The following is a 23864-nucleotide window of genomic DNA, read 5'->3' as shown; positions in this document are numbered from 1 at the left end:
CCAAGTAAGGTTTTATGCTAATAATTATTTTGAGTAATTACCAATAGTGTCCACTGCCTTTGAAAATCCTACTGCTGTTTTATTTTCTGTCGTCTAAAGTCTTAATGTACTCTATGGCACCACAGAACTGCATCCACCAATACTGCTCCTCCCCCGCCATTGGATCACTGCTTTCTCGGAACTGGTCCCCGTCGAAGTAGAAGCTGTCCACATACTGGACGGTCGACAGGAGACTCGGCGGGTTGGCCTTGATCAGGACGAACATGAGTACCGGGGAAAAGTCATCGGCGCCCGGTACTGAGTTTTCATTCGCGAGACTGAGGAGGTTCATGATGATCATGCAACAGCGGTAGACACAACGGATTTTGTCTTTCGGAGTCTAAAAAAAAACAAAGGGGAAAATATATGAGAACTTCAGGCCACCCGTATTTATCGTTTTTTTCAATCAAGGAGAAATAAGCCATCTGCATAGTACATTGGTACTAGGTTGCTGTGCAAAGGCTTGCCTGAAAGAATTAGTCTGAGTAATTCAATGTAAGCGGTCGGGCCGCGGTACATCGTGACCTACAATCCCGGCCAAATCTCGTTGGGCCCCCCTGCCCCCTTTCAATGTTGGTTCCATTTGCCGACTGTCTTCCGAATTCAGTCAACATTGAGCGGGGGGCCGGGGGCGGGCAAATGTTTTTAATGTGAATGTGAATGGGAAGTGCACAGGGAACTGTTTTTAATGTGAATGTGAATGGGAAGTGCACAGGGAACTATTGTTTCAGGAAAGGGTGGCCCAAGCATTTTGGCCGGGATTGTCTGAGTGATTTTTGGAAATTTTTTTACATGCAAAGAACGCTTTGAAAAGATAATGAATGTCCAAACAAAGTGAATGTCTAATTTTAACAGTGATTATTTTATGGGGGTAGTGGTGTTTTGTTTTTTGGCGGGGTGGGGTGGGGGGGGGGTGGGGCGGGTGAGGGACTGGCAGAGAGTGTTTATTGCTGGGTCAATGGAGGTAGTGGTGTTTTGGGTTGGGTTTTTTACAGGGAACTGTTGTTTCAGGAAAGGGTGGCCCAAGCATTTTGGCCGGGATTGTAGCAAGTCATTGTACCAGACATTATTCAAATCTAACACGCAAATGGCTTATTGGTATTTGTATACAATGATTTGCTTAAAGGTAGGGTCACACTTTGGTAATGAAGGTTTTTTTTTAAAGTGTGTAATTTTTATATGAACAAATTATCTAGTCTAATGTTGATAATAGAAAGCAATATAAGAATGTCAACAAATTTGAGTCTCCAAAGATTGCCCTCGAAGCTAATTTTGGTGATTCAAATTTCTCTGGTGTCCGTTTGTAAATGCTGGGGCCCGAGATGTTGTGGGTACTACATACCTTGTATACGTTGATGTTAAGAATCTCAGCTTGGGCGGCTGGCCAGGGGGCCTCCCTCCCATATTTCTCCGGGATCTGAAGCGCCTTATGGTTGACTGTGATCACCTTGGACAACCGGTAGATATGAGCTTGAAGTACTCTGTAAAAGGTGAAGAAATTATATAAATTATTTTGTACTCCTGCCGCTGATTATAAATATAACTATGTTGATAAATTTGAATTGCTTCAGCTCCCCGAAAAAGCGAGATGGATGATTCAACTTTACAGTGGTGTCCCTTTGTGAATGCTGTGGTCAGAGATAAGGTTGGTACCCGCTGTCACCTTGATAAACATGTATGGGTTCAACATTCTTGATGAAAATACCATGATAGGGTTCTTTTCTGTTTTCTCAACAAGTAGAAACTGTGTACAGCTGAAACTTTGACAGTGTCTTTCTTGATAATTTTGCTTATAAATCAGCATTACGTTGACAACAAACCCAAACGATGACCCAATCTTGGAAGAAGTGTTTTTCCCTGTGACGGTCTAAATAATGACACAGGCCTAAAGTTTACAGAGTAACCATGGAGGTCTTGTCTCTGCTTCTCCTTGTCTTGGCCTTGGTCATGTTGGTGCCCTTTCTGAAGTTTCCCCTAGAATTTAAGGTTATGACCTCTGTTACCCTTGGTCTTAGCCTTGGTGCCCCTTCAAATGCTTCCCAACTACTTTAACATTTTCAAAGCGGAAATAGCCTTGCTCACTTAGGCTTGATGATTTTTTTAATTTTTTTATTTTTTATTTTTTTTTAATGCAAGTCGCCAGACACACAAGGCCTGAAGGCCTGAAGGCCACTTCAAGGTGTGGGCTACAATTTTTTCCCAGAGGCCGTTGCCACCTGCCCCTAGGGCTGAAACAGGGTAACCCCTTTTACAGTCCATACGGATGTAGGCTTCAGGTATCATCAGTCCAAAGGTTGATATGGTTTACTAATTTGATATGGTTATGAAAATTTCCAACGCACCTGTCTCGAGCAACATCAGCCTCGTCGTTAGGATAGAGAGCCAGCTTGTAGATTCGACTCATGATGGCACGTTCTGTCACTATTTCTGCATCGTTCATCTGAGTGTCGCTAGCAGCTATAATAGTATGAATAGACAAAAGATATAATAATAATAATAGTATAACATTTATAAGGCGCATAGTAACTGGAAGGTACCATTCAAAGGCGTCGGATGCTAGCTAGCAGACAAATTGAACAGATGAGTTTCAAGGTTGTGTTTGAATGTAGACAGATCAGGAGTGTCCCTCAGCTCGTCTGGCAAGGCATTCCAGAGACGCGGTGCGCAGCTGGAAAAGGCACGGTCTCCAGATTTTGTACATCAATCAGGGAGATATTTATGATAACATTCGACATAATAGGGGAAAAGTTTCCATAACCAAGAAGATTTTCAAATTTGTTCATCACAAAATGGAAATATTCGTTTTATTTTCAGGGAATTTTCTGCAGAATCAGGGAGAGTTGGCTCTGGAACAGGTGCAAAACTTTCACAGTTCTGTACCATTTTACAAGAGATTTCAATTTAAAGAATTTAAATCAAAAGGACATCTACCTTCCCAGATTGGGTCATCCAGGATCCAAGTGTTTAATGTCTTCAGGAAAAACTTCATCAGTTGTGTCTGTAGAAGAGAAAAGCACAAAAAGACGCTGACAGTTTTTTTGTTTGTAACTTGTAAAATGAAGATAGAGATTAAGTAAGAACCAACATTTTTAAATCTTTTCGAGTCCTTAACAATAATAATGACAAATTCTTATTATAGTGCATTTCATTATAACTGTCTCAATGCACTTTACATCAGTGCCCTGCCGTCGATTTCACAAAGAGTTAAGACTCGTCTTATCTAGAGTTAGAACGAGTAACTCGACTTCACTTAGGATTAATCTTAAGGTCTGCATGCTACAGTGCAGGGTTGGGACTCATCCTAAGTCCTAAGATTAGTCTTAAAGGCAGTGGACACTACTGGTAATTGTCAAAGGCTAGCCTTCACAGTTTGTGTATCTCAACATATCCATAAAATAACAAACCTGTGAAAATTTGAGCTCATGGTCATCAAAGTTGCAAGATAATAATGAAAGAAAAATAACCCTTGTCACACGAAGTTGTGTGCTTTCAGATGCTTGATTTCGAGACCTCAAGTTCTAAATCTGAGGTCTCGAAATCAAATTTGTGGAAAACTACTTCTTTCTCGAAAAACTATGGCACTTCAGAGGGAGCCGTTTCTCACAATGTTTTATACCATCAAACTCTCCCCATTTCTCGTCACCAAGAAAGGTTTTATGCCAATAATTATTTTAAGTAATTACCAATAGTGTCCACTGCCTTCAAGTTAGGAAGAGTTTTTTTTCGAAATCGACGGCTGTTTAATGTAACCAGGGCAACCATGGCGCTACAGAGGCTTTTACTATTCTGGTAGGTACCAAGGGTGAAGAGAAGCATTTATCGTAAAGATCTTGCTCAAGGACACAAGTGTTACGACCGGAATTCAAACCCACACTCTGATGACTGAACCCCCAGGGCCCAATTTCATGGCTCTGCTTACCGTAAGCACAGAATCGGCGCTTACAGAAGCAGGGAATTCTGTGCTTACGGCAAGCGTATCTCACGGGTTAGCGGCGAATTTTGGCTTCTGCGCATGCGTACTCCGCGTTACTAGGCATTCTTCACTTACAAGGCTAGCGCAGAAATTCGGCACTTGCACGTTAGCAGGGAATCGTGATCGTAAGCCCAGAATTCTGCGGTAAGCAGAGCCATGAAACTGGGCCCGGATCTTGATTCGATGCTCTCTACAACCCGGCCCCGACACTCCACAAGTCTAAGGGAAAGTTTTGGAGGGGCACTCAGTCCAAAACCAGGCCAAAAGGGCTCTTTCCTGTTGTGTCTCTTACCTTCTCGTCAGCCGCAGTAAGGGCCTTGAAGTCTGAGATGAACTTCAAGATACTCGTCTCCTGCCTCTCCAAGAAGAGCCGAACGAGGACCATCGTGAAGTATTTGTTAACGACGGCTTTGTCCCTGAAAAACGCAACACACTATCTGTTAGAAATGGCCATAGGCAAGGTTTCCTTCCGAGCTACAGTGATTAAGTTCACATCATGAGAGATCATTTGGTTTCATAACCAGAAATATAAAATTGAAAAACAATAACAGTTTGAAGATCTTGTAGAGCCTAGTCATGGGTTTGTGGATTTCAATCTTAAAGACACTGGACACTATTGGTAATTGTCAAAGACAAGTCGTCTCACTTAGTGTAACTCAACATAATGCACAAAATAACAAACCTGTGAAAATTTGAGCTCAATTGGTCGTCGGAGTTGCGACATAACTTTGAAAGAAAAAAAACACCCTTGTCACACGAAGTTGTGTGCTTTTAGATGCTTGATTTCACGACCTCAAATTCTAAACTTGAGGTCTCGAAATCAAATTTGTGGAAAATTACCTCTTTCTCGAAAACTACGTCACTTCAGAGGGAGATGTTTCTCACAATGTTGTATTCTATCAACCTCTCCCCATTACTTGTTACCAAGTAAAGTTTTATGCTAATAATTATTTTGAGTAATTACCAATAGTGTCCACTGCCTTTAAAGAATATTCTTCATCTTCATTTCAAACCAATATCCTGAAAAATTTCTGTGACCCAAGCTAGCCGTAATTTATTCAGAACATTTCTGCAATTGTCATCATCCGTTGAAAATATCTTTGCCACATTGAAACCCTGACTTGACAAAGGAAAGACAAAAAAGTTTTTCATAGTAAACACCGGGATTTGTTGTTCTACTTCCGAGAGAAAACGTGTCTTGTTCTAAATTTCCCTCTGAAAGGGCATAAACTAAAATGATATTTTACACCATTTTAACGGGAGGTTAGAGACTTTTAATGAGGAAAAATAAGTACATCACCATATCGTAATTTGAACTTGGAAAGCCTAACTAAACTGACCTCTCCACTCGTTCCATAAGTCGTTCAAGATGAGCCCTTGATGACGCCAGACCCTTTCGGCTGCGGACCAAGTAAGCGATGTACGGAGATCGATTCTCATAGTCGTCACGGAGAGATGCCAAAAGCCTCCGGCATCTACACACCAAGGGTAAAAACATTTCACATTAAATTTCCTTGTTTAACCTTGTTTTTAAGTTTAGGACTTGTATTCATCTTTGGTCAAGAAGGGTGGCACGGTTGGCTCTCACCAAGGTGACCCCGGTTCGATTCCCAGTCGGGGCTATATGTGAGTTGAGTTGTGCGTTGGTTCTCTGCTGTGCCACGAGGGTTTTCCAGACTATCCGGTTTTCCTCCCTCAGGAAAAAATCAAACACTTTCCATCTTGGCTGTGCTCCGTGGTCATAATGAGTTGATGTGGCTGGCAGCTGAATGCGCCCTTGCATGCCTGCTTCTCGAACACGCTGTAGCTGTGTCATTCGCAATTCAGCTCTAGCTGCGAGAGTAAGGACGATTAACCCCCCAAATTATTATAAGAAGTGGCTAAGGACAGAAATTATCGCTCATTCTCAATGTTTCACATAGCCCTGGATATGTGGGTTCAAATAGGTGGACTTATTTCAGAGTTCCATAATTATTTCAAATCTGACGTGAGAAACTAACATTCCATGGCTGCATACATTTTTCGGCTGTCAGTTTCGGAAACAGATATTCTTCACAAATCTTTCATAAATTCAACATCCATAAGCTGTACACAATCGTACACATTCTTGGGGAGGTAGTGCTTTCTGCTATACCGGCCAGGCTTCGAACTGATGATACCCAAGCCTACATTCGTATGGACTGTGAAAGGGGTAACCCTGTTTCAGACCTAGGAGTAGGTGGCAACGGCCTCTGGAAAAAATAATTGTAGCCCACACCTTGAAGTGGCCTTCAGGCCTTGTGTGTCAGGCGACTTGCATAAAAAAAAAAATAAAAAAAAAGGTAATCACTTCAATCCTCCTAATCACTGAGTTCCTGACGTGATTTTGAAAGGTATTGAGGCACATGGTAACCACACTTCTGTGAAATAATTCAGCTCTTTAAAGACAGTGGACACTTGGTAATTACTTAAAATAATTGTTAGCAAAAAACCTTACTTGGTGACGAGTAATGTGGAGAGGTTGATAGTATAAAACATTGTGAGAAACGGCTCCCTCAGAAGTGACAAAGTTTTCGAGAAAGAAGTAATTTTTCCACGAATTTGATTTCGAGACCTCGGATTTAGAATTTGAGGTCTCGAAATCAACCATCTAAAGGTACACAACTGCGTGTGACAAGGGTTATTTTTCTATCACTGTTATCTCGCAACTTCCATGACCAATCCAGCTCTAATTTTCACAGGTTTGTTATTTTTTTTGCATATGTTGAGATACACCAAGTGAGAAGACTGGTCTTTGACAATTACCAATAGTGTCCAATGTCTTTAAGTTGAGAACTTTCTGGTTTGTTCGTTAAGTAAAACATGCCTTTTCACTCACCCATCGTTATCAAAATTCTGGACGCATCTCAGTGTCTCCCTGAGCTGTGCCATTAACGACCTATCCTGAAGATTCATTGCCTCGGCGAGTTGCACCTTCAAGAACGCCACCAGCTCGTTCTCTGGGTAGCCCCAGGTCACCCCGATGTGAAGCTCTGGACCAAGATGAAGGGACGTGGTGAAGTTGGTCAGACCGGGGAGGGTGTGGACGTCGGCTGAACGCAGGACAATGCGGAGTTTGCGTTTGGCGTCGATGTACGCGTAGGACTCTTCTAAGTTTTCGGGGTCGATGTTCGGTTGATCGGCGTTACCTGAATCAGGTTTATCGCTGTGGCTGCCGGTAGACTCAGTGGATGATTCTAAGTTATTCACATCTAAATTGTATGAAAAAATAGTGTGGATTTGATAAGAAACAGCATCTTAAGGAAGTTTTACAATTTTTGTCACCCAAACAGCTAAATTATCAGTGAATGGTATACATGTACCCAGTCACAACATGAAATGAAAGAAGAACTGACCATTGTCATAAGTTACATTTCCTAAAGACAATCATAATTAATAATCGACAGGCCTAAACTACACAGTGGCCAGCCATTGGCCGTGGGCCCAATTTCATAGAGCTACTCAAGCAGTACATATTGCTTCAAGATTTTCTGCTTAGCAAAAATAAGCAGGATAACTCGTCACAAATCCTACATGTTACATGGTACTGCGACTGGTAACCTTATTCTGCTAAGCATAATTTGTTGTGCTTAGCTACTTTTTGTTCTTAATCAGCTCTATCAAATTGGGTACAGTCTCAGGCTTAAGTGCCCTTCAGAAATCTCCCGTAGACTTCAATATCTTCAATATACTTAATTTATTTTTGCAATAGCCTTCAGTGCTTCTTTCTGTATCAACTAAATTTTGCTTTTGTATTTACTTCACATCTCTATTAACTTTTGCTTCTCTTGTGTTTTCATCTCTAAGCGCATTAGGGACTTCTCTGTGATTGTGATATGCGCTCTACAAAAATGGTTCATTATTAATATCTTCCAATGGGAGTCGTCTTTATCAAAATTAAAAATGGCCTTGCCCTCTCAAGTATGAACTGCAGTATTGAAAGCCTCTGCTAAGGGCGGACGAACTTACCATGTGACCCGCGATCATCTTCCAACAAATCTGATGAGTGGGTCCTTCGGAGATCGCGGTATTTATTCAGGATATCGTCACTGCTTGTTTCCGGTACTGATGCGGGCTTGAGTCTCTCATCTGATGTTGTTGGATTGAACCAAAGTTAGCCGGTGATTAAATTGTCAAGTCAGTGCAACAAATTCATTTACATACAGCAAGATACAATTTGAGGTTTTTTTTTTGAAAGAAAGATATACGGTTGATAATCTGTCTTTCACTTCATGGCAATAGAATCTTTTGGTTAGAAGCCTACAGCAGCTTTTCACAGTATAAAGCATTTTAAGAAACATTTTTACTTCGAAATAATGTGGTTATAAAGGCAAAAACTTCAATATATCTACTAAAAAACCCACTTACGTTACCAAAAATGTATAAATTTGTCAAAACACCTTATCTCCATCAACACAGCCCAAATATACACAAAAAGACAATAATGCGCCATGATACAATGTTTTTGAGCAAAGCATTTTTCGTGCGAGACACAGCATTTTTGCAACATCAAGATACAACAGACGCGACAGTGTTCCAACAGGTACAAATGTTACATGTACTTAATATTAATAACAATATCAAAGCCTTATATAGCACACAGATCAACCAACAAGGTACTCAAGGCACTTAGTATATACAAACTTTCAGAAAGAAAGGTCATTGCAGTAATGAATTCTGAGACCCAATGTAGCACCTTATACGGGTTTACAAGGTGCTACGGTGCACACGGCAGCCACAGCCAGGAACACCGAGGTGACCCCCTTCTCATTTCGATAAGTGCGATGGGTTCTTTTACATGCACTACGCAACACATGGGACCAACGGCTGTACTTCCCATCCGAAGGACTTGAATGCAAGTGCTTTTAAACCCCTGTAAACAAATTTATAGAATTAGGGTCACGCAAGCGAGCAACTCGTGGGTAATACTAACCTTCAAATTGGTAGGATACCAACGCTGGATTAGGGATGATCTGGATCGAGTCGGAAGGTTTAGCCTCTGGCCCCCTGTCTCCTGATCCCTCTTCTCTATCCGAAGGGCCCAACTTTTCCTTTGTCGACTTCCTTGTGGCTGTGGGACCAAATCAAAATCAGGATTATAAAAAAGAGAAAAGATTTGTGGAAACACCATATTAAAATAATTCAACAGATATTTAAAGGCACTGGACACGTTTGGTAATTGTCAAAGGACAGTTTTCTCACTTGGTGTATCCTAACATATACATAAAATAACGAGTGTGTGAATACCAAAATCTCCTGATCACCTGAAACAAAATTAACTTTGTTCACATTTTTTGTTTACTCACGTTTTATTGTTATTTTTCTCAATTTGTTTTTTAACCAGGACCTGCCTTTATCAGCATCACCGCCATCCTACAAAAACAAAAATAAGACACAAATAGTTCTCATACAATAATCAATGGAATACTTTTTGAAGATACAAATCTGTTTAATTTCTAAAAGGTCGCTGGCTTCGTCCCAATGAGAGTAAACATCAGGGCGTGGTTAAATCTCAAAATTATCTCCACTCACATGTTTGATCAATCCGTCCTCCAAGAGAAATTCAGGGTCTGCACTCATGGATCTCGACTTCTGCTCCACCTCTGTCGAACTCGTGAGGGCTAAGCCCAAGCTCGACCCCGATGAGGTGCTAGGGAAGCTTTGGACACGGCCTTGGTCTTGCTGTTCCAGGCCACTCCACTCATCCGACGTCTGGCTTCCGATCTGGGAGAGAAAGTCCAGTGGCTTGGAGCTCTCGCTCGATGTGTTTAGGAAAGAGGTGCTGCTACTGCTGGCCGTGCTGATCGTGCTGGCGACACGCTGCGAGAGATGCTCGCTAGAGTCTCCGGACACCACTCCGCTGTCAGAGTCCAACCCGTACCCTCGGAATGAAGGAGTTTGGCTTTGGGGTTGGTTGGCAAACAGCGATTGCGAGGTGTGACTGACCGGTGCTGACGGATCGAAACTAGTAAAAGGGGTTAAGATATCGGGTTGGAACTGAGCGGTTTGGTTGGATGGCCTCACCGGCTCGAAGAAACCGTGATTGACATGGGAGAGCCCGTCGTCACCGAGATCAAAAGGATTTGTCCGTGGCTGTTGCCGACCCTGACTGCCGTAGTCATGATTTAATCCGTGCAGTTCATTATACGTTACGTAACCCGTGGGCGTACGATTACCCGTTCCCTTCTGATGGGCAGAGTTAGATCTTATCTTTGGCTTGGCTCCCATGGGCATTTCAACATGCCGCCCTACCGACGGAGGCAGGGTGCTCGACGATCGCGGCATCAGACTCGAGAAAGGATCAAAATCCTGCAGCAGATCCTCTGCGGGTTTACCGCCGACGTCTGTCTTACTACCAGTTCTACTAATCGGCTCGTTGCCGTTATTAAGAGTGAAGTTGTTCCGGTTGCCCAAGGGATCGAACTGATTCATGAAGCCTGAGGTCGTGGAGATCGGCCTGTCCGTCGGCGGGCCTTCCCTAGAGAGCTTTCGTTGCTTGTCTATCAGAGGAGACGACCTTTCCAGGACAGGGATGTTTTCCTCCCGAGCGACTTGATTCTTAGGAAATCCAAGGTCGTTGTTACTGGAATCCCCAGCACCTCCTCCTGAAGAACTGCTTGAGATACCTGACAGGGAAGCTCCCTTCAGCATGGACGGGTCCTCCATGGGATCAAAGTAATGTGTGTTGCTGGAGTCCTCGGTGGCGTCAGAGCTCTGCAAATTACATACAAGGAAAGAATAATACTAATAATAATTATTCAGTGCATTTTACAATAACCATATCAGTGTTCTTTACATTAGTGTCCAGAGGCTGTCATAATGCTTTTCAACAATTAGGACTTTTTTTAAGGATAACAATTGAATTCCATACTAAAGAAACAACAATGCACCCTGGCCATTGAGCCATTAACATTCCTTTAATGCTCATGCTCCACGGGAAGTATACAGCCCTGAGCTGCCGTGACACTCCAGAGGCTTTTCCAAACAGAATATCAAGAACCCATCTATACCCCTGGGTGAAGGGAAGCAAATATAATAAAGCATCTTGCTCAAGACACAAGTGTCATAACTGGTATTTGAACCAACACCCCAATGACTTAACCAGAACTATACCTTTGCAAACCCCTCGGGCGAACCAATGAAAGAAAAGCAGCTTAAAACTTACAGTATCTTTCTTAACAGCGCCCTCGTCCACACTCGGGCTGTCGTTATTTGAGCTTCTACTGATGCTATGACTACCGCATGAGCTCCGCCTAGAACTGGGGCCCTCGCTCGTCTTTGACGACGTCCTGTCAGTGTCCGCTTCTAATGAGGATGCCTGACAGAGAAAAAAAAAGCAATTCAAAATTTGCCTCAACACGAAAATAGCTTGCCTATTTTACACATGTTACTGGCCAACATTTTATGCCATATACATTGCTTGTGGCTAGTATTTAGCTGCTGTTTACTTAGCTTAACAATTGAGTGAAGTCGTGGCCGATAATCTGATTTTACTTACCAAGAAATTGTTTAGCTTAAGCAAATTTTGTGCTTAAGCAGCTCTTTGAAATTGGGCCCAGATCAGCAGCGTGACAGTCACCAGCAACACAAGTGCTTTCTTCAATAAGTGTGATCAAAAAGAGTGTTTTGACGCAAACAAATAACAACTACGCTTCCACTTGAAAAGATATTTTTAATTTTGTACTGACCTGAATGGCTTCTTCGTGGGGGTTATCTTCCACCTCCTGCATCCTGTCCTCGGGAGGTTCGGAGTCGCTCTGAAGCACGTCCACACTCCATGTCTCGCTGGCTGTCTCCGAGATGTCAGGTACAGAATGTCTGATGCCGAGCAGAACTGCAGCCTGGGCACCGGAGAGCTCGCTGGTGTCCTCCTGTGACTCGGCAATCTCCTGGAGACGCTCGATGGTGTTTGGTTCCGACGGGGGCTCGGAGGTGTCGCTACCGATCACCTCGGTGCTCCATGTCTCGCTGAAAGTCTCTGTGGGGTCAAGCGTGAACGCAACATTTTATTATCAGATCTTTCTTCGTAGTAATATCCAACAAAAATATCAAATTCAAGGGCAACATTTTCTAGAGGTGCTTCAGCTTAAAAAAATTGTCAAGCACAACAAAATTATGTTACCAGAATAGGGTTACCAGCCAAACTACCATCTACTGTGTTCAAATTGTGACCGGTATTCTGCTCATTTCTACTATGCAAACAAATGTTAAGCAATTTTTGTTTTGCTCTAGCACCTCTGTTTCACAAAGAGCTAAGATGGTTCTTAACTGCAAACCAATTGTTGTTGCTAAGTAAGTCACTTTTGAAGATCTTTTTTTTTTAAATAAAGGTAATGGATTGGGAAAAAAAGAAGACGGCTGGACTTGTCTGGTCATGAGTTTGCTGGCCCAGTGTTGAGGACTTGTGCCAATAGACCGATCCATTGCGTATCCATTGCGTATTGACCAAACACAACGCAACGAAAGTCCGACAAATAAGGTCCGACATGCGTGCGCGTATGCTTGACGCGCGCGGCAGAGTTGTGCAGAAAGGCATTGGAGAGGCTCACATGTTCTTGCTCACACGTACGTCGTGGGCGGGGCCTAATGGATCGATCTATTGGTTGGAAGAGGTTAGGTAAGGCAAGGAAAGGTAAACAAATAGAGTACCTGGGTTTCCCTGTGCTTTTTTCTTCTCCAAGTCATCCCCGATCTCAAACTTTCCGAAGCGGTCGGTGATGTTAGCATTATTAGTCAGCTGCGCTGAGTCAATGAGATCAGGTCTGTTGTGCTCGGTTGAGCTACTGGCCAGGCTGACCGCCGAGCGGGGAGTGTTACGGCCACTTATATTACTGGCCATCTCATTTTCAAGATCCATGGAATACTCCGAGGCCACTGGCATATAAAGATAATAATAATAGTAATTACACAGCATTTATAAAGGCGCATTAAGTCTGCTGTTAAACCATTCAAAGGCGCCGGTCAAGATGGAAAAGAGGGAATTCTTAAGTGTTCTAAGGGAAAGCAAGTGTGAACAGGTGTGTCTTGAGTTGCAGCTGAAAGATGGAGATGTTTGTATTACCTATAGACATGGCTTCCATCAGATGGTCACTGTTTCCCGATGCGTCCGCGTCGGCTGAGAAGCGCAGCTGTTTCTCTGGCTGCTCGCTAATAGCCGCTAGGTTATTCTGGGCGGTAGGCGGCTCCAACGTGGGTTTGGGACGGGACGGGATGGAACTCAAAACCTACCCAGAAAAAGAATAAAAATCAACAGTGAGATTTGTGTTTTATTTTGTCACAGGTAACTCATTGAGGCATAGTTTATATTCATTCATTCATTTGCTTTTTATTCCAACTTGGAACACACCCCTTAAACCCAGGGAGGGTTACAACAACATTTATAATTCAAAACCACAGTTGGCGGTACTGAATGGTTAGACAGTACGTGTAGGAGGGTTTACTGTGTAATGTATACATGTAGATGCATGCACCAAATGACATCAAATTGCAGGTTGTCATAGTTTATCATTCAAAACCCTACTGCATGACATTGAATGCTCAGACAGTAGGAGGGCTATAGGAGACTTTCTGGGACGATAGGTGGCAGCAGACTTACCGGGTAAATCCATTGTTCTCAGAATTATGCGCATGTTCAGAACTACGTAAACAATGGAAATTTACTCAGTAAGTCTGCTGCCACCTAGCGTTGGAAAGTCTCCCATTACTGTGAACAGTATCGATGCATACACTTTATGACATCACATTGCAGGCTGCCTTATCATTCAAAACCACTGGGTATGATATTAAATGGTCAGACAGTAGGAGGGTTAAAGGTGAACAGTATCGATGCATCCTCTTTATGACATCACATTGCAGGCTGCCTTATCATTCAAAACCACCGGGTATGATATTAAATGGTCAGACAGTAGGCAGTAGGCGAGTTAACTATATCTCAAAATTTCGCCCAGCCAATGACGTTTGATGAATCGACACCTGACATACCTTAGCCTCCGAGATCATTCCAGGGCATTCATTTCCCTGGTTCCCAAAGGCTACTATCAGTACGTCTTCCGGCTGGTATACGGGCGGGGCGTCGGGAGACATTGTTGGGTCGAGACCGTCGTCATCTTCTGGTATACCCAGGGCATTCTTGGAGGAACTCCGCTGCATTTTCTTGGAAACTAGAGAAAGAGAGAAGGGAGTTTCGTCTCGCATTACTTTCCTCAACACCATACCAGATGCATTTGAGTGAATTGTCACAAAATATAATCGCAAGGTGAAATCTGGGCCAAATTATTAAAGCCATTATACGCTTTCGGTACAAAAAATATTTAAAAAGTTCACAGATTTACAAATAACTTTCAGGGTTTACAGAAGGTAATGGTGAAAGACTTCTCTTGAAATATTATTCCATAAAATGCTTTACTTTTTGAGAAAACATTAAAACAATATCAATTCTCGATAGCGAGAATTACGAATTTATTTTGAACACATGTCATGACACGAGGAAACGTGCGGAAACAAGGGTGGGTTTTCCCGTTATTTTCTCCCGACTCCAATGACCGATTGAGCCTAAATTTTCACAGGTTTGTTATTTTATATAGAAGTTGTGATACACGAAGGGTGGGCCTTGGCCAATACTGTTTACCAAAAGTGTCCAATGGCTTTAAGCAGAAAATATGCTTAGATATTTTCAGCTGAGCCAAATAAGCAGGTCCACCCCCCCCCCTCTTAAATTTAAGAAAAAAATCCTTCTAATCAATGTAGACAACTCCATGAAGACATCAACCTATTCCAGCGTGGAAAAAAATTGCAACCATTGAACAAACGGGCAGAGTATGATAGTTTTGCAAAACCTACTTCCTATTTAGCAATCTTACTTCCTAAATATTCATTCAATTCTGGTTCATCCTCAAACAGAAAAAAAATAATTCCCATGTCAACCTAAAGGTCAAATTACAGGACAAAATATACAGGGAATACAAAATGTAAAAAAAAACACGATAGAATAACACAATTACACAAGATGGAAATCTCAAAATTTGTTTAGGCGTGAGCAATTTTGAACGCTATGAAAACTACAAGGTTATCCATACAAATTACCTCTCGAGGCAACACCGCTCTTCTTCACTGGGGTTCCCATCTTTGGTGAGGATCCCCCGCCTCCGATCTTCGGTGACGAGCCACCATGGGAGGTTGAGGACGAGGCGATTGCCACCTGGGGCACATTGGACAAAAGAGGCTCCAGGTCCCTGAGGTTCTGATGCTGAGGGTTCGCTGTGTGTACTCGACGGATGAACGCCACCTGGAAGTTTCAGAAGGACAACAGATGATAATGACAATAACACTGGGTTCTTATATAGCGCTTTATCATCCACCCCTACAGGCGTATCAAAGTGTATGACACCTTGGAAGACACATTTTAAGACTTTGATATTATTACCTGTTCCTTTGTACCACCTAATAATGAGCACCATGTGATTGTGCTGTGGTGCATTTTGCTGCCGATCGGAAACGATTCCCTCCGAAGATGGCTTTGATAATTTTTCACCCAAAAACATTTGAATCTGAGAAATGGTTCAAGCGTGAAAAATTTCCTCGGATTGCTGATGGCTGTGGTCTTTTTTTTTGGAATGCTGCTGCGTACCCACTGTCACCTCGTTTGTGGAAATACAGTGACAGCTTTTTTGCTGTAGGCTATTCAGCTGAAACTTTCACATGACTTATATCGTATTCTGCCTTCGTTAATTTGCGAATAAACTTATGAGCCTACCTTTAAGCAGCTCTATGAAACTGGGCCCATATGGAGAATGATATCTTACTTGGTTCAAGATTCTGTTTTCCTTCCACACTTCCAGTACTTCTGAATATTTCCAGTACATAATACGGTTCAATTAAGTCCCATGAAGGGTTTTTTTTGTTCTTTTTCGTCCACCATGTTCAACTCATGCCAGGTCCAATGCCGTTTGCTTACCATGTTCTGCAGCTCCGATTCAGTGACGAGCGCTGATGTTCTGGCCATCCCTTGGAGGTGACTGACCTCTGGCGGTGTGTCTGATGAGCTCATGCTGTCAATCAATGTATCAAGGAATGATGACATGCAACCCTGATTGACAAACGACAAACATTATCACGCTTATCAACGATTACTCCAAGGCGAGAAATTAGACAACAAAATGTGCTCGGACAAAATGTAATAGCACAATCAATCCGGTGAGCTGGTGGTAGGACCACTGTTTGCTTACCATGTTCCCACAAAACAGTGCTTTCTCTTTGGCACCCCAGGCCCGATACTTAACGAAGGCAACGAAGGCGATTGCCTCCGTGTCCCCTGGTCATTGCCTTGGTGCCCTTGAAATGCTCCAGTACAAGTTTGCAATTTTATCATAGGGTGCCCTTTACCAAGGAGAGAATGCCTCGGTGCCCTTGCCCTTTCAAAACGGAGCATACTGGCATGGTACCCATTGCCGAGTTCAATGCATTTTCCTCATAACAAAATACTCTTACTAGAGGAAAATTGCTGTGCTGCATAATTAATCCTAATTCGACACTAATCACACACAAAGCTATTACTCATATGTTTGTCCGGACAAAGTGACAGAGAGCATCAGTTTTTGTTTGGACAAATAGGGCAAGTGGTCGAAAAATGTCTGACTGATGTCATGATTTCACACAATAAACACACTTCATGTGGACACTTATCAGAAGTATTGTCTAAATGAAATTATGTGTGGTTTCTGTGACAGAATGGCAACAACAACAAAACTTTTAAAACTAACTTGCTTTTTACTATGCTAAAAATAAAACCCAAGTTTTGGAAGATATAAAGTTGGGTTTCCAAATTCAAAACCGAGAGGCAAATAAACCCAACGAGATAAAGTGCTGTTGGGTTTCCAAATTCAACACTCACGAGTCGGAATAGTCACAGCAAACATAACAATCCCAAAATGTCCTTACCTTAGGAAATCTGCTGTAGATATCATTTGTCTGACCAGGTGTGGTGGAGCCCGTAGTCTCCATCGCCAAACCCTGTAAGATCTGCCCAACCTGCATCAGATTAAACCTCGCCGTCGAGCTGATCATCACATCCGTGGTGATCCCGTACGGTTCCGGGTTAACAATCGCAGGACAGATGAAGAAATTCATGAGGAGGTCTGCGCAGGTAGACCTGACGTCCGAAGGAGGTACTTGGCCCGACTTGAGGAGGATCTTGTGGAGCTGTGTGATGATCCAGTCTAGGCTCTGAGGGAAGCAGAACGTGTTATTCCTCAAACTGCTGATGAAGCGATTGCACATGGATACTAGCTGAGTGATGATGGACTCGAGATGAGCCTGGAGACACTGTCGGAACTCTTCGGTTCCCGGCGTGCCGAACCGCTGCTTGCGCTCCTCCATGGTGAAAGAGTCTAACGCCTTCAAGGGGTCCGTTTCCAAACACACGTCGTCGTCGACCAGGACAGACATGATGGGCTCGTGGAGAGCAGCGGTTAGGTACAACCTGCACGAGAACAGTCCCTCCGTGAAGAGTTTGAAAGCAATGCTCATAGCGCACTTTCCCCTTCTCAGCAACCGACGAGGGTCACTGCTCGTGGCGAGCTGTTGCTCCATGAGGCTCTGAAGCAAGAACAGAGCCTGACGTTCGTCGTCCTGTATGACGCAGTTTCCATAAACTGCACACATGATGGAATGCACTACACCTTGGGTCATCTCTAACTGATCCTTCTCTCCGAGGGCCAGGCACAAGGCGATCACCTTGGGATTCTCCCGCAGGTACCCTAAGAACTCTCCGTACATTGTATCGTGGAAGCCAAGATGCTTGTAGCTGTCCACAAAGGAGCACTTCTCCAGGGTGTTGGCCCGATAGCAACAGTAGTTCGGCGGGGCATCGCTTCTCGTCAGCGTCAAGCTATTGAGGGTCTGCCGTTGCTGCTGAGTGATCCAGGACTCTCGGAAGAGCTTGTCGGCCAGCTGGGTCACCTCCTCGTGGAGCTGTTGGAGGAGCTGCTTCTCGGACAGGACGTAGAGACGCTCCTGCTTGAGATGTCTCGCCAGGTCCAGGAGCTCATTGCTAGCTTTGGAGGAAGAAGTGGCCATGGTGGTGAAGGCGCTTTACGGATCGGAGGAAGCCGTTTGCCACCACTCGGGAAGTTGAAAGGGTTTCGTGACACCCTGTGAGATCTGTTTAGAAGTTCACATCATCTGTAATCACTGAAACGATAAATGGCAACGATTACAACATAATTGGGAACTTAAGTCTAGGAAACGCTACATGAAAACACAGTTCCGGATGTCCAATTTACACGCCCCTTGAAACTGGGAAATGTTTTGGTTGTAACATTTGTCTGTCAAGCAAATCTTTGTCACCATTGACAAATCAAAAGAGCCAGCTGCAAGATAAACTTTTTAAATATCATTTTGTCTCTTTAAATTGAAGAATTTTGTCAGTCAGGAAACACCAACTAATTATTGCATGAGTCAGCCTGACGTCAAACGCTAAGTAGGCAAAATGACTGCGCCTTTAAGAAATTGACACACATTTATGCTTGCGGTCTTAATGTGGCAGCTGTTTTTATACGAGTCACTCAAAATTCAGTTGATAGCATCAACCACACATCTTCTTTTTCAAACAAATCAATAGCCAGTAAATAGTTATTTTGTCAAGAGGCCGTTGCCACCTACTCCTAGGGCTGAAACAAGGTTCAGGGCTGTATGCTTCGTTTTTGAAAGGGCAAGGACACCAAGGCATTTTCTCTTCGGCAAAGGGCACCCTATGAGGAAATTGTAAATTTCTACTAGAGCATTTCAAGGGCACCAAGGCAATGGCAAGGGGCAACGGAGGCAATGGCCTCCGCTGCCTCCGTGAAGTATCAGGCCTGAAGGTTACCCCCTTTACAGTCCAGATGTAGGCTTGGGTATCATCAATCCAAAGCCTGGCTGGTAGAGCAGAGAGCACCACCTCCCCAATTTTCATAGCAAGTGTCACGACCGGGAGTCCAACCCGTGGTGCCCTGTACTTTTGCTGTGGTGCCCTAGCCTGCAAGGTTCCAATACAAACTTCTATGTTTTCCCTAGGAGTGCCCTTAACTAGAGGAAAATGGATGTACCCCTTCAAGAGAGGAGTCCAAGGACTGATATTCTACTTCTAAACTGAAAAGAGGTAATGAGTTTTGTCAACAACTGGCCCATGTTGGACTCATCGGTGCCGGTTCAAACGAGAATGGCGTCCTACCAGGGCTCAAATTTAACACTGGACCAATGGTCCGAGGCTACAGTTAGTAATTTAGTGTTGGGAAAGTACATAATCTCATGACCAGACAAGTTCACCAGTCTTGTACTTTTCAATTGAAAAACACTCAAATGTACCCCACTGTCTCAAACAAAGACAAATTACATATAATGTTCATATATCAAAAGTGACCTTTCAATCTAATTGAGAACGAAACAAAAACCATACACACAGTATGGGGTCTAAGTGCTTTTTCGAGAAAAAAAAAAAACCCACTAAAATGCAAGTGAAACTGTGTCGGAAAATTTATCTAATATTGATTCTGGTCTTTTCAACATTTTGAGCAACAAGCCCTGCCAGTGAACATTTTCCCTTTTTAAAACCATTGGACACTTTCGGTAAACAGTATTGTCTAAAGGCCCACACTTCGTGTATCGCAACTTCTATATAAAGTAACAAACCTGTGAAAATTTAGGCTCAATCGGTCATCGGAGTCGGGAGAAAATAACGGGAAAACCCACCCTTGTTTCCACGTTTCGCCGTGTCATGACATGTGTTCAAAATAAATCCATAATTCTCGTTTAGCGAGAATTGATTAATGTTTTAATGTTTTCTTGAAAAGCAAAGCAGCTCATGAAATAATATTTTAAGAGAAGTCTTTCACCATTACCTTCTGTTCTGTACCTTTTTGTCTGTTCCGAAATTGTATAATGGCTTTAAGCAGAGTTAAATGCTACACAAAATGTATTCAATTGCTATTCAAAAAACAAGCAAAATTTCCTACTCAACATTAGCATTCTGTTCAAAATAAGTTCAGTCTGGGCTCAATTTCTTGCTTTTATGCAAAGTTGACGGCCGACTTGTTTTCCTGCCTGCGGTCAACTGGCGGATTCCCCTTGAAAAATTTGAGCCTTGGTCCTACCAGGGTGACATGTAGCCGTTGGCGTAGTGATCTGTCCGTCTGACTCTGTCAGTACCTTGCACTCCAAGTCAACAGAGGATGTGCCAGTGACAAATGCTTAGGATATCCTGTACAAAGGAACAATGTTTTTTTTTCGTTTTAATTCCTTTTTGTTCAGGGGGCCGGTCGCTGCAAACACGTACATGTAGGCCTACTGCAGCATGACTCATTACGAGATATTCATTTAAGCCCTAAGGGGGGGGGGGGGTTATTTGGTGGAACTTCAATCTGTTTTTGAACCTAGGTATTCAGGTACATGTATTGGAAAGTGAAAGTATAAATTACAGGAAAAGGCATTGGGGTGGATGACTGTTGCAAAGAGACAAATGGAACATATTTTGGTTAATTATTGCAATACAATACCTCTAGGGTATTGTTCTTCATGTATTGTACTTGTTTGATGTGTCATGTACGTACAAAACATGACCCACTTTCAAACAGCTGTTTTAAAGCAGAATGCTGCTTAGCAAATGTTTGTTAGTGAACGCAAGAAATGAGTGGGGTACCAGTTGCAGCAATGTAAACTACTATTATTTGGCTGGTATCCTTTTTCTGCTAAGCAACATACCTGTGCTTAGCAAATAAGTTTGTGTGCATACACACCTTATGAAATTGGGCCCTGTTAAAAGTTGAACAAGACAATAAAAAACAGCATAAAGGTCAATGTCAAGTTGGGTTTGGGGGTGGGGGGGAGTGCATTCAAGAGAGTCTGCAATGACCTTTGTATCAATAATTGAGAGTCAGAATTTTGAACAATCTCAAGTTCAGTACAGCTGTACATGAAAAATCTCCACTTTTCAATGAGGGTTTGAATTTGGGTAAAAAAATCCACAATTTTACCTGAGGAGAGCAGAATTCATTTTACATCTGGCCAGAATCAAATTGAAGGCACTGCGGTGGATTTCACAAAGGTAGTCCTAACTTAGGACTAGTCCTAGGCAATGCTAAGAGATAGGACTGGTCCTAAGTTAGGACCAGTAACTCATCCTAACTTAGGACTGGTCCTATCTCTTAGCCTTGCATAGGACTAGTCCTAAGTTAGGACTACCTTTGTGAAATCCACCCCTGGGCACGTTTGGAGATTACTCAAAATTAACATAAAAACTTACTATGTAGTAACAAGCAACGGAGAGCTGTTTGTAGTATAAAAAATTGTGAGAATCGACTCAACCCCTCTGAAATGTAGTTTTTGAGAAAGAGCAATTCTGTCTCTGAAGTCTTTCTCATGCATCTGAAAGCACACAACTTTGTTTAAACAAGGGTACTTTTTCTTCCATTCACTTTAATGACTAATTGAGCCCCCACAATTTTCACAGATTTGTTATTTTATGCATGTTGGCATACACCAAGTGAGAATACTGGTCTTTGACAACACCAAATGCATCCAGTGCATTGGACAGTTACAATGTATAGTGTTGGTTTTTAAATATTACACTTCTACTTCTACTTCTAATTCAGCACTTGGCATAGTCCTTCAGTTATAGGTAGTGGACACTATTGGTAATTACTAAAAAATAATTATTAGCATAAAACCTTACTTGGAAATGAGTAATGGGGAGAGGTTGATGATAGTATAAAACATTGTAAGAAACTGCTCCCTCTAAAGTGACATAGTTTTTGAGACAGAAGCAATTTTCCACAAATTTGATTTTGAGACCTGAGATTTAGAAATTGTGGTCTCAAAATCAACCATCTAAAAGCACACAACTTTGTGTGACCAGGGTGTTTTTTCTTTCATTATTATCTCGCAACTTCGACGACCAATTGAGCTCAAATTTTTACAGGTTTGTTATTTTATGCATATGTTGATATACACTAAGTGAGAAGACTGGTCTTTGATAATTACAAATAGTGTCCAGTGTCTTTAAGGGAACAGTTTCACGATCGTAAAATGAATTAAAAATAGGTTGTAAAAAGTGTGGTGGCAGGATATTTTATTTTTAACATTATCCGTTAAGCCAAGGATTGCTCTTCTTCCACCGAATTTTTTAAAATTATTTGTTTAAAGTTTTGTCACAACACACAACGGTTAAGTTACGGGACATTTTAATACCCTGTGAGTTTGTCGCATTGTATTATTAATCCATGGAGGAATAAAACACAAGGAGTTTGAATGGCCCGCTAAGCCCCCAACAGGGTGATAAACTGATCAATGGATTGTTGTTGTCACCATGGATGATTTTAAGTTCTCTATGTGCACGGGGTCTGTTACCCCTTCGGACTGCACAGTGGAGAATTTACTCGTTTGTGCTTTTTAATAGTACATAAGTCCCAACAAACGCAGTATTTGCATGCGCAGTAGCTCTATTGACCCCTTGCACGCGCGCAACTGGTGCCACGCTCACCATGTTGGTGGGCAAGTTAGGTTTACGTGTATTATCGCCGCGTCGCCTAAAATGCGCACTTCACTGCATAACGCACAGCATACTCTATGCATAGAGTTATATATGAAAACGCAGAGTGAAATTGCCCACCAGTATGGCGCATTCAAGATTTTTCTGATGATGATGTCAGATGAAATGGGTCAACACAACATGTAGGGCCTACATGGTAGCTTTATTGTCCATTCCATGCGCAGTGAGAAATCATGACAGACATTCTAAACACATGGAGTTGATCTTTATTGTATGACAACGTCATCTGGAACCCTTAAAACAACATCATGAAAATATTTGGCAGAAAAAACGACAAAAACTTACCAAAAGACTGACCGAATATATCCATAGTCCATAGCGGAGCCAACTAGTGATTTTGAACGTCACACTTGCTTGGCAACAACCAATCAGCGTGACCCAACCAAACACGCATCTGGACGAGCCATGGCTGTCGTATGCTGTCACCGCCTGTGTGTGTAAGCACCGATCCCCCGCACCGAGTGCGCAGCATGCAGGCATGTACATGTACATGTACATGTACTGTATGAACATCGTGTTTGGTTGGGTCACACTGATTGGTTGTTGCCAAGCAAGTGCGACGTTCAAAATCACTAGTTGGCTCCGCTATGGATTATGGATATATTCGGTCAGTCTTTTGGTAAGTTTTTGTCGTTTTTTCTGCCAAATATTTTCATGATGTTGTTTTAAGGGTTCCAGATGACGTTGTCATACAATAAAGATCAACTCCATGTGTTTAGAATGTTTGTCATGATTTTGGAAAGTGGAAAAAAAGGACGAATCTGATCACGAGTCTGGCAAAAACTGGTCAAAACTGCTAGTTACACCGATAATATCAGTCTTGTGTCGTAACCCTCCGGTCTCCGACCGTCGGGAGGATGGAGGGTTACGATTATCGCAACTATGGTGGTACCAGACCTTGGACGTTTGATCTCCTGTCCTGTTCATTGTTACTCCTTGTGTCTTCTTCCTCCATGATTAAACGGAGTAGTCCAATCGGATGGTGGCGCCATACGGAAACTTTTCCGTCAACATCATAGTCATATGGCCAATGCCCAAAAAGGGCCAATGCAAAACCAATTTACAAAAAAACATTAACAATTGTATTAATTAATCAAAAGCAAAGCATACGGACACTTACCCGTTGAGAATTCAACACCAGCAGCTCCACAAACAACTAACGAAACAATCTGTATGACACTTTCGAGACTGGCAGCTTTTTGAAGGCATAAATGATGGCATTATTTGCTTGTTATTTGATACTGTTGTCTTCCT

At 42.6% G+C, this 23864-nt stretch overlaps 1 protein-coding gene across 1 annotated transcript; it reads right to left on the bottom strand.

The window, feature by feature from the left end:
* On the bottom strand, positions 1 to 23864 carry LOC117303237 (GTPase-activating protein and VPS9 domain-containing protein 1-like). Its single transcript, XM_033787386.1, has 20 exons — positions 23731 to 23864; positions 16967 to 18217; positions 15984 to 16115; positions 15113 to 15314; positions 14012 to 14190; positions 13092 to 13254; positions 12680 to 12904; positions 11719 to 12008; positions 11196 to 11348; positions 9563 to 10744; positions 9337 to 9403; positions 8964 to 9101; positions 8000 to 8119; positions 6870 to 7242; positions 5353 to 5487; positions 4305 to 4428; positions 2971 to 3037; positions 2382 to 2496; positions 1382 to 1520; positions 1 to 379 (listed from the first exon to the last, which is right to left on the bottom strand). The coding sequence occupies exons 2-20, from the start codon at positions 18101 to 18103 to the stop codon at positions 80 to 82; spliced, it is 5241 nt and encodes a 1746-aa protein (XP_033643277.1). The 5' UTR covers positions 18104 to 18217; positions 23731 to 23864; the 3' UTR covers positions 1 to 79.

This window comes from Asterias rubens, chromosome 19, assembly GCF_902459465.1.
Source record: "Asterias rubens chromosome 19, eAstRub1.3, whole genome shotgun sequence".
In the NCBI taxonomy this organism is placed as follows: domain Eukaryota; kingdom Metazoa; phylum Echinodermata; class Asteroidea; order Forcipulatida; family Asteriidae; genus Asterias; species Asterias rubens.
Note: the sequence above shows the minus strand (reverse complement) of the source record. Positions and strands in the feature narration are given on the sequence as shown.